This window comes from Salmo salar, chromosome 22 (assembly GCF_965601325.2).
Source record: "Salmo salar chromosome 22, fSalSal1, whole genome shotgun sequence".
Taxonomy (NCBI): Eukaryota; Metazoa; Chordata; class Actinopteri; order Salmoniformes; family Salmonidae; genus Salmo; species Salmo salar.
The window spans coordinates 42,179,090-42,190,931 of NC_138312.1; the positions used below are offsets into that span (position 1 = coordinate 42,179,090).

General features: G+C 42.3%; 1 protein-coding gene across 2 annotated transcripts in view; it reads left to right on the forward strand.

The window, feature by feature from the left end:
- LOC106583503 (phosphatidylinositol 4-phosphate 3-kinase C2 domain-containing subunit beta) overlaps positions 1–8,209 on the forward strand; it is a 63,656-nt gene extending 55,447 nt beyond the window's left edge. Inside the window, exons 28-32 of one of the 2 annotated variants that reach the window (XM_014167762.3) lie at positions 523–640; positions 3,189–3,276; positions 3,843–3,949; positions 4,099–4,227; positions 4,366–8,209. In XM_014167762.3, the coding sequence (XP_014023237.2) occupies positions 523–640; positions 3,189–3,276; positions 3,843–3,949; positions 4,099–4,227; positions 4,366–4,557 (634 nt within the window). In that variant the 3' untranslated portion in view covers positions 4,558–8,209. Of the gene's footprint in view, positions 1–522; positions 641–3,188; positions 3,277–3,836; positions 3,950–4,098; positions 4,228–4,365 lie in introns of both variants that reach the window. The other variant, XM_082967621.1, reaches the window with a different exon arrangement.
- Positions 8,210–11,842: the final 3,633 nt, after the last annotated feature.

The window sequence follows — 11,842 nt, forward strand, 5'->3', positions numbered from 1 at the left end:
AGCGCCATGAGCCAAGTAAAGCCCCTCTAGCCAAGCTCTCCCCTAATCCGGACGATACTGGGCCAATTGTGCGCCGCCCTATGGGACTCCTGATCACGGCCGGTTGTGATACAGCCCAGGAAAGAACCAGGGTCTGTAGTGATGCCTTAGACCGCTGTGCCACCCGGGAGCCCCTCTTGTATTTTTTTACATTTACGAATAGCCAGGGGCACACTCCAACACTCAGACATCATTTACAAATGAAGCATGTGTGTTTAGTAAATCCGCTTGATCAGAGGAAGTAGGGATTTTTACCATTTTCCTGTCCTGCTAAGCATTCAAAAAGTAACGAGTACTTTTGGGTGTTAGGGAAAATGTATGTAGTAAAAAGTACATTATCTTCTTTAGCAATGCAGTGAAGTAAAAGTTATAAAAAATATAAATAGTTGAGTAAAGTACAGATACCCCCAAAAATTACTTAATTAAGTAGTACTTTAAAGTATTTTCCTTACTTTACACCACTGCCTTTGATGCCCCTTCCAGTTTCCCCAGCCGGTTTTTGATTGGGCGGTCTCGGGGAGAGGCGATGGCTGATAGGAGAAAAGACGAGCTCAACGGATACGTCTGGCATCTGGTGCACGCTGCACCCGAAGTCGCCCAGGTAACCAGTCACCTCCGACCTTTGGTTCAGGCACATAGTGACCCCTGTTGTGTGTCTGCCATTCTATTTAAAGGTCTATTTAAAGCACTGTGTTATCACTATATTCACTAGACCAGTGGTTCTCAAACCTCTTGGTTCCCTCAGACGTGATTCCCTTACCTGATTTACCTCGTCAGGTGTTGACTCGGTTCAATCAGGTGTGCTAACTCTGGAATAGATCAAATACATGGAATGACTGGGTGTCCCAGAGTACAGGTTTGAAAATCACTAGACTGACCATGAATGTCATCCTAATTCTATATTAACAGTTCATTGTTAATGCAAATGACTACAGTTGAAGTCAGAAGTTTACATACACTCTGGTTGGACTCATTAAAACTCGTTTTTCAACCACTCTACAAACTTCTTGTTAACAAACTATAGTTTTGGCAAGTCTGTTAGGACATCTACTTTGTGCATGACACAAGTCATTTTTCCAACAATTGTTTACAGACAGATGATTTCACTTATAATTCACTGTATCACAATTCCAGTGGGTGAGAAGTTTACTAAGTTGACTGTGCCTTTAAACAGCTTGGAAAATTCCAGAAAATGATGTCATGGCTTTAGAAGCTTCTGATAGGCTAATTGACATCATTTGAGTCAATTGGAGGTATACCTGTGGATGTATTTCAAGGCCTACCTTCAAACTCAGTGCCTCTTTGCTTGACATCATGGGAAAATCAAAAGAAATCAGTCAAGACCTCAGGGGGGGAAAAATGGTAGACCTCAGGTCTGGTTCATCCTTGGGAACAATTTCCAAACGCCTGAAGGTACCACGTTCATCTGTACAAACAATATTACGCAAGTATAAACACAATGGGACCACGCAGCCGTCATACCGCTCAGGAAGGAGACGCGTTCTGTCGCCTAGAGATGAATGTACCTTGGTGCAAAAAGTACAAATCAATCCCAGAACAACAGCAAAGGACATTGTGAAGATGCTGGAGGAAACGGGTACAAAAGTATCTATATCCACAGTAAAAGGAGTCCTATATCAACATAACCTGAAAGGCTGCTCAGCAAGGAAGAAGCCACTGCTCCAAAACTTCAATTAAAAAAAGCCAGACTATGGTTTGCAACTGCAAATGGGGACAAAGAGCATACATTTTGGAGAAATGTCCTCTGGTCTGATTAAACAAAAATAGAACTGTTTCACCATAATGACCATCATCATGTTTGGAGGAAACAGGGGGATGCTTGCAAGCCGAAGAACACCATCCCAACCTTGAAGCACGGGGGTGGCAACATCCTGTTGTGGGGGTGCTTTGCTGCAGGAGGGACTGGTGCACTTCACAAAATAGATGGCATCATGAGAAAGGAAAATTACGTGAATATATTGAAGCAACATCTCAAGACATCAGTCAGGAAGTTAAAGCTTGGTCGCAAATGGGTCTTCCAAATGGACAATGACCCCAAGTGTACTTCCAAAGTTGTGGCAAAATGGCTTAAGGACAACAAAGTCAAGGTATTGGAGTGGCCATCACAAAGTCCTGACCTCAATCCCATAGAACATTTGTCTGCAGAACTGAAAACGCGTGTGCGAGCAGGGAGGCCTACAAACCTGACTCAGTTACACCAGCTCTGTCAGGAGGAATGGGCCAAAATTCACCCAACTTATTGTGGGAAGGTTGTGGAAGGCCACCCGAAACGTTTGACCCAAGTTGAACAATTTAAAGGCAATGCTACCAAATACTAATTGAGTGTACGTAAACTTCTGACCCACTGGGAATGTGATGAAAGAAATAAAAGCTGAAATAAATAATTCTCTACTATTATTCTGACATTTCACATTCTTAAAATAAAGTGGTGATCCTAACTGGCCTACAACAGGGAACTTTTCCTAGGATTAAATGTCAGGGATTGTGAAACTGTGTTTAAATGTATTTGGCTAAGGTGTATGTAAACTTCCGACTTCAACTGTATGTGAAACTGCTGTAATTGTTAGTGTATTATTTATATAACTGCCAGTTATTTATGTGCACTGACACAGGCTCATTAAAGTGGAGGCAGAATGATCTGTGTGGAGTCACTGAACGTGGTTGTGGTTTCAGTATGACTGGAGAGTTTCTTAGAAATCAGCCCCTTTTAGAAGAAGCCGCATATCAGTGTTACAGCCTTAGACACACACACAGTCTGTCAGGGCGGGTACTGTAGTCACTTACCAGAACTGTCCTGCCTCTGATTGCTGGCAAACTTCCCTCTACTGTATCTGTAATAGAACAGTTTGACATCACACACACAGCTCAACTTCCATGTCAAACTTAAACACAAGCTAGAACTGCTACCACGCCCATTTCTGTTTTTCAGTTTGGAAATACCGCCCACAGCGTTGGTGTGAGTTGATGTTCCACCTAGGAATGAATTGGGTCTCGTGGAGGTGTCATGTTGTTTTCTGTCATTGACTGAATGTACCTCCTCTCTTCCCCTTTCTCTCTCTCTTTCTCTCTCTTTCTGTCTCTGTGTCTATTTTTGTCTCTCTCTGTCTTTCTGTCTCTCTTTATCTCAGTGTGACCTCATCTACACTTTCTTCCATCCTCTGCAAAGAGACGAGAAACCTGGAACAGTGGTGAACACACTGCAGAGCAAACCTGCAGGTCACCCACCCACCCACCCACCCACAGTGTGTGATGCATCAGGTGACTCGCTGAGAGGAGATGGTTATCTATCGGAAGCCTGATTTTAACGAGATGTAATGCATAGCATATAGCTACAGGGTTAACTTTATCACTTTCTAAAACAAACAGCCACACCAAGCAGAGTCCATGACACACTCTGTGTCCTTGGTCACAGGAATAGTAGCCGATGTGATAACGTAACCAATCATAGACATTTTACATTTTAGTCATTTAGCAACGTTCATGAGTTAGGGCTTAGCGGTTAATGGAACTCCAGCTTTCAATCTGGCTGACTGGTGTTCTAATGAAGATGTATCTACTGCACATATAGTATATAGGTATACAGTCACCGATCTCTGTAGATCCAGCCCTCCTTGCTCCCTGGGCCGTCACACACATAAACACAATACATGTACACACCTCCTGCCACTATAAACACACACACACACTCATACTGTATAGCCTTATTAAAATCCTACATTGAGACAATAATTCTGCTATAACCACATGTTCTGTCTCTGTTTGTCATTTTTCCCCACCTGCAGAGATCTGTTGGGCTCCGGTCTCAGGCAAAGTGGTAGGAGAGGTCAAGCTCTCCATCTCCTACAAGAGTGACAAGCTCTTCATTATGGTCATGCACATACGAGGCCTGGTGAGTGTGTGTGCGCGTGTGCATGCATTCTGTGTGTGCATGTGTACTTTGAGAATGTAATGGTGAGAATGTAATGGTGTTGAAGACTTCTACTGTAGACTGTTATTTTAGATATATACTGACTATCCTTCCTTTTGTGTATTTCCTAGCAACCCTTGCAGGAAGGGACAGACCCTGACCCCTATGTCAAGCTGTACCTCCTCCCAGACCCCCAGAAAACCAGCAAGAGGAAGACCAAGGCCGCGCGCCGCACTTGCAATCCCACCTACAATGAGATGGTGAGACTTAGTTGATATGTGACTGTGCATGTAACTTTGTGTATCTCTACTGTCCCTGTAGCTGGTGTATAACTCTGTCTCTCTGTCTGTCTCTCTGTAGCTGGTATATAACTCTGTGTGTCTTCTCTTTCCCTGTAGTTGGTATATGACCGCATCCCTCGTGGAGACCTGCAGCAGAGGGTTATCCACCTACGGGTACTGGGGGATGGTGCATTCTGGGAAAACACCCTGCTGGGCGAGGCCTTCATCCCTCTGAAGACTCTGACACCCGGACAGTGCTGGGCAGACTGGCACCAACTGGGCACGCCCAGCACCGACTCCACACACTAAGTGAGAGAGAGGTGGAGGGTGAGAAATAGGGCGAGAAATTACTAATCAGGTTGGTGTGTATGTGTGTGTGCACGCGCATAGGTGTGTTCAGTTGTGAGAGTTGGTCTGGTTTATTCCCCCAGTGGGGGGTGTGTGTTGACCTCTATCATGCCCGGGGGGGGGGGGGGGGGGGGTGGTGTGTGTGTGTTGACCCCTGTCATGCCCAGTGGGGGTGTGTGTTGACCCCTGTCATGCCCAGTGGGGGTGTGTGTTGACCCCTGTCATGCCCAGTGGGGGTGTGTGTTGACCTCTATCACGCCCAGTGGGGGTGTGTGTTGACCCCTATCATGCCCAGTGGGGGTGTGTGTTTGTGTGGGTGTCTGTAGACTCACCGACGGTCAATCATCACTGGACACTGTATCCATGGGACTGTACTATATGGACCTATTGTTAGCCAGGCTGGCCTCTGACCACCATAAAAAGGGATAACTACGGACCATGTGACCAGAAGGGAAGATTACCAATCTGTATCTCTGGTGACTCTGACTACCAGAATACCTTTCTCTGGTAACAACATGGCCTCCCAAGACCAGGTCACAAGGACCATGGGAGGAAGCAGAAGGCATTACTACTCATTGAAAACATGGGGAGAATCTCAATTGCATACTCCTTGTCCTCTCTCCTCATCTCCTTCTCTAAACCCATTGGATGAGAGAGCCAGAGGTCCCACCCCTCTGACCTTCTCCTGCAATGGGTTTTGAGAAGGAGGTGAGGAAAGAGGACGCGAGGAATATGCAATCGATATTCTCCCATGGACCACATCTTTATCTAGGGCCAACAGATAGACGTCTGTCTTATCGCCTGATGAAAAAGACTTTGAAACAGGTTTAGTTCCCTTGGAAGTCATGTCTTTTAAAAGAAAACCCTAAGTTATTTATTTTTCAAATGGGACCCTTCTGTTAATGCAGCTCCATTTTGAGCTCTGTTTGGTTGTGTGGTATATGTATATTTTCATTTCTGTGTACCCCAGATTTATGTAAATTGTGATATGTGAATTATGTTGGGTCACTCTTTCTGATTTGAGAGAGGGAATGAATGCTTTTGTACTGTTGTGGTGTAAAGATGTACAGTACCCACTGGACCTGCCCTGGCACATTACGGTATGGGTCTACCCTGGCACATTACGGTATGGGTCTACCCTGGCACATTACGGTATGGGACTACCCTGGCACATTACGGTATGGGGCTACCCTGGCACATTACGGTATGGGTCTACCCAGACACATGAAAGACTCTTTTTAGTCCACTCAGTCAGTGACTGTAGCTACTCTGCTGTAGAACTTGTAGGACTGTGCGCTGTGTGTTTGTGTCTTCCATTGTTGAATAGCTGTTGTTATCCAAGCTGTACCTAAGCTTCATTTGCCTATTTGATAATCGCTATTTGCATTTCAAATTTCTTATTGAGAGAAACCTCATATGAATCGCTTGTTTCTATTTTTTGCTTTTATCAATGCCTTCACAAATATGTTTTTGCATTAGTGCTTCTACACAACACATACGTGGATGTTGGGAGAATCTAACTGTTTGCTGGGGCCAGAGATGCACTGTATATCACAAAGAAAATGCTCTTTCAAACACAAAACTGAAACACCATTTAACTGCACCATTCAACTGAATCCAGTGGACATATTGCACTTGGATTTATTTCTCATCCATTTTTCACTTACATTGGACTTTCATGTTGTTTCAAACTACAAAGGGATCCTGCCTATGTATTATCCAGTACTGTAGCTATAATAGAAAACACAACAGCACACAGGATAAGTGCAAAATAAGGATTGTGTGTGTGATTTCATACATACCAGGGGGAAAAAAACTCAACAACATGCACCTACAGCAGCATCGCTCTACCCATTTGTATCTTGTCTTTGGGAAATGTTGGGGTGTGCTGCACAGTCTTTTTTTTGGCAGTGATTTCTCATTTTCTTCTGTAAGAGGCTTACACACTGGCCCTGTTTCACTCTGGCAGACAGACACTGTGACCTCTCGCAATGTAAAGAGTCAATTTTCATTGGAGTAAACTGCTTGTGGGCAGCGTACTATATCCACACATAATCAATGTCTTAATTCACTGATGAGAGGGAAAGATCAAGATCAATTCATGAATTAGGGCTAGGAGTTTTGACCTGACCAAGAAATGACCTGACCATGAAAAATTGCCAATACCTAGGACCAGGTTTATTCCAGGTCCAAGTCACTTGTTCTGGGAAAAAAAACAACTTCTGGTCATATATGGCTGTGAAGGAAGTTTTTCAAATAGAGCAGTTATTGGTAAGATATCATAACATCTTGGTGTCTGATGTTTTCAGATCACAATACAATTACAGACAGGCTAATACAAGTTAAGGCTGGCTTTCATAGGTGCTGAAATGTAACACGTAAAATTGAATATTTAGATACTATTTGGTTTGGTTTCCTTTAACGTCACATACTGTTCAGCATACTCTGCCTAGGAGTTACTGACCAGTTCACCAGCCCTGTACAGTTATTTATGAATTTGTCTGATTTAGCACATGAAGAATTGATATCTCTGAACATGTTTATTTTCCAGTTCATTCATGATTCATAAAGAGCACAGTTTTAGAAACAGGGATAGGTAGTCTGAACAGGTGTGTGTTGAATGACTAGAGGTTAGCCTCTCTGGGGCTAAAGAGCAGTAATCAAAGAGCACTGATACGCCTAACCCGGAACAACCAGTTTAACCACTGAACTCATTCAAAAACAACACTTTATTTGACTGCCTTTTGAATGTGTCTGGTGGATATCTGCCTCTTTCTGTTTGATTTCTAGAACATGAACAACATTTCCTCTGAGTTTCACAGCAGTCTGGATGGCTGCACTGTAGCTTTAGGCTCTGCAGTGTGAAGTTACAAGGAAAACTATATGATTGAAAGATTACTTCTCCATGTTGAGAGTGTAGGTGTTTGTTGTGTGCTATAAAGCTGATGACAGACATTGAAGTGAAAGTGTCTGATTTATTTTATGTGTGTCAGTTGTACCACTTTGGGGTAAAGGAAGCTTCCTCCTTGTCTCTTTTCCTTTCTGGTCTTGATACTGTAGCTAAGAGGAGAGTCGTATAGCTCTGGATCTCTATACAGTAAAGTACTCTGGGTAAAAGGGATCGGATCAAAAATATTGCTCTTGCCTCTCATGTTTAAATACAGACCAGTGATTATGAATGGAAGGAGACTGGGACAGGGGTTCATTTGAAGGCATTGGGACTCCCAAACCTAGCCCCTAGCACCTAGCTGCTATATACTAAGTGTAGATCTGAAAGGACATGAAGCAATATGGTGATCATTTCACCAAGTTTACCAGGAGGTACCTGTCTAGATCTTTTAGATCTATGTGAAGTGCCTATCTGGTAGGGGCTAGGGGTAGGGGTCTATTTGGGACTGGGTAAGGGTTTTACCTGGATCCTTCCAGGTCAATGGGACAGAATGTACGTTTTTAAAATGAACTGGATCTTGTGTACTGTAAATACTGAGAATATCATTAATGTGACCTATTTCTTTAATTCAGTATATAGTTCTAGTTGTTGTTTTCTTAATTTTTGACCATGTTATGTAATATAATTTGCACTAAATAACAAAATAAACTTGAATTGAAAAGATGTTTGTGTATTTTTGTGAGCATAGCCGATGCGTGTTTCATTTGATGAAAGCACCATGTAAGAATAAACAGCCACTGACTCAGAAGCTTTTGTCAGTAACATTCCAAATCATTGCACCATCTTGTTTGTATGTAAATAACATTGAAATATGTCTAATTACAATGGAAACCTAACTATTTGGTTTATCTGTTCATCTCAGTGTAGCTCAATGGCCGAACCCTGATAATCATGTTTACTTTGATTTATCTCAGTCAGTCTGCGTACCTCTGTGTCCCATCACACCTATCCACCCAGGTCTCTATCCTGTCCCCATACTGAGGTAACAATTATATTAGATCAGGCTAAGTGTGAATCACCCTGGGTTAACCTCTATGTGGGGAAACAAGGCTCATCATTACAGGAGTGTTGCTCAGACAAGATCTGCTGGCTAAAGCTGAGAGACCACAGATGACCACATAGAAACATAAGTATAGGATGATGAGAATCTACAGAAGTAGAATATTAATTTGAGCTACAGCAGGAAAATGATCCTGTATCAACAGGAAACATGAATTATGTGGATTATAATTAATGGACATTTTTGTATGGGTTGATATATTTTCGTAAGGGAAAATCAAACTTCAGAAGCCTTTTAATTATAAACCTCAAATACACTACAAGTTTTAAATGTCCTGCATTGCAGGAAAGTTCTCCTGCAACAGGGTGGTCAAATTAAGATCCTACATCTGTATGGAATTCGACCACTAGGAGTCAATGCCTCATACCAGTGTTATACTACATATGTTAAAGATTCAAATTACAGTCTGGTATCCAGGCACTCTTATAACAAACTAGGGCCCCCCAACTGAACCAACCAACCAACCAACTGTTGTGTCTTTGGCATCATTAAAAGTGAAGACTGTTATTTTATGAAATCAATTCTCTGTAATTATTATTACGTGATTAAAATAATCATGTAAATGTAATTAACTAGGAAGTCGGGGCACCACGGAAAATCTTCAGATTACAAAGTTATAATTTTCAGAATATAAATTCAGATATTTTAATATTTGATCAATTAGGCTTCTATTATTGAATTATTCTTTACCTCACGTCAGTCTCATTCCAAATGTCGTAAATTGTTGGTCTGCTTGAACCCAGCCTTTTACTATAAATCGTACACCAATTGGCTTAATCATTTATTTACTGACTAACTAAATAGTCACAGAAATGCATAAACAAACAAACAGATATGTTACTAACAAAAATGATAGGTAAGATTCCCTAGTGGGCTAAGCCGATATGACGGCTTGGTGGACAAAGGGAAGTGGGTGTGGACTGAGAAAGAGTGGGAAAGACAAAAGGGATCACTACACACAGTTGATAATTATATTAGTTGAAATGCTAATCCTATGCACATGAACACCCACTCATTCGGGAATAATTGCAACCAATATATATTTACGCCCATGTGTCTTAATCTTTCCTGTTGGAATCCGGTCCGTCTGCTGGAGAGTCAGTTCATCCGAGTCTCTCTCTCTCTTTCTGTTTCCCTGAAGATCAAAGTTTTTCATGGTGAGAATGGATACTACCATTCAGAAATGATCTCATAGAATAGATGTTTCAGCAGTTGTCTGTAATCTCGTCTCAGGTTTACATAATTTCTAGCTGCAGACTAGTAATTAGTATCTAAGATTTGCTCTTATTCTGAAGGGATCGATAGTCTCAGAGTTTAACCATTTCCAGCCGTGTAGCCAATGCTCCATGTGGTATGGTTAGGAATTCAATAACTATTCACAATCACAGCTCACGCTGTTGGTTTGCTTAGTCTAAACTCAAACCTGTGCTACCTCAGTTTACGCCGAGGTATGCGTGGTCTGAAGAGGATTTCCTCAGGAGGGGCTTTTATTCGTAACAGTAGAAAAGGTGGGTCTATGACGCCTGATCATGTCTGTGCTCACGGAGGCGGGCCAATGACTTAGTTCAACTTTAAAGGGAATACAATTCTCTCAAATTAAAGGTTCAACATCACATTACACCATTTCACAAATAGTTTGATCTTTACTCATTGATTGTATACAAGAATTAGAAACAAACCTCATAATTGAGAAATGTACCCATTCAGAGATATAGTTATGTGTGTTTCCTGTCCTCTCTGAGGTCACTAAATGAAACGCTCGTTATACCCGTCCCTTAAGTGTCCACGGACCATTCCCACCTTCTCACAAGTGGACATTTTCTATCATTTTCCCATTTTGGGGATATAGGAGTTCGGCCATGTGAAATCCTATGTTCACTCTGTGGTCTCTCTACATGAAAAGGGGGAGAGAGTCTCCTCCAGGAATTTACGACCTGAGATAACAGAACCTGGGTGTAGGAGAGAGTGAGGGGGGAGCCATGATTTATACCCAGAAAGGACCACGTCATGACACAACCTAGCATGAGACACTCTCATAAGTATTAAAAGCTCAATCCAGGCACGAGGCACACACAAAAGCATTGACAATCAAGTTGGTCCAATCTTCTATTCTTAAGACATTCCCATGAGTTGTGCATTTGAACCAGTGGGGGCTGCTGAGGGGATGATGGCTCATAATGGTATCAACACATGGAAACCATGTGTTTTGATGTATTTCATACCATTCCACTAATTTCACTCCAGCCATTACCACAAGCCTGTCCTCCCCAATTAAGGTTCCACCAACCTCCTTCGATTTGAACCATGCATTATACGATATACAGTGTAAAATGTAATGGACATACACAAAATAGTCCAAATTGGTGAAGTGAAATGAAAAAAGTTACTTGTTTCAAAAAATTCAAAAAATAAATACATGGAAAAGTGGTACGTGCATGTGTTTTCACTCCCTTTGCTATGAAGCCCCTAAATAAGATCTGGTGCAACCAATTACCTTCAGAAGTCACATAATTAGTTAAATAAAGTCCACCTGTGTGCAATATAATTGGCACATGATTTCAGTATATATATACCTGTTCTGAAAGGCCCCAGTCTGCAACACCACTAAGTAAGCGGCACCATGAAGATCAAGGAGCTCGCCAAACAGGTCAAGGACAAAGTTGTGGAGAAGTACAGATTAGGGTTGGGTTATAAAAAAATATCCAAAACTTTGAACATCCCACGGAGCACAATTAAATCTATTATTAAAAATGGAAAGAATATGGCACCACAACAAACCTGCCAAGAGAGGGCCACCCACCAAAACTCACGGACCAGGCAAGGAGGGCATTAATCAGAGAGGCAACAAAGAGACCAAAGATAACCCTGAAGGAGTTGCAAAGCCGCCACAGGGGAGATTGGAGTATCTGTCCATAGGACCACTTTAAGCCGTACACTCCAAAGAGCTGAGCTTAACGGAAGAGTGGCCAGAAAAAAGCCATCGCTTAAATAAAAAAAATTGCAAACACGTTTGGTGTTCGCCAAAAGGCATGTGGGAGACTCCTCAAACATATGGAACAAGGTACTCTGGTCAGATAAGACTAAAATTGAGCTTTTTGGCCATCAAGGAAAACGCTATGTCTGGCGCAAACCCAACACCTCTCATCACCCCGAGAACACCATCTCCACAGTGAAGCATGGTGGTGGCAGCGTCATGCTGTCGGGTTGTTTTTCATCAGCATGCACTGGGAAACTGG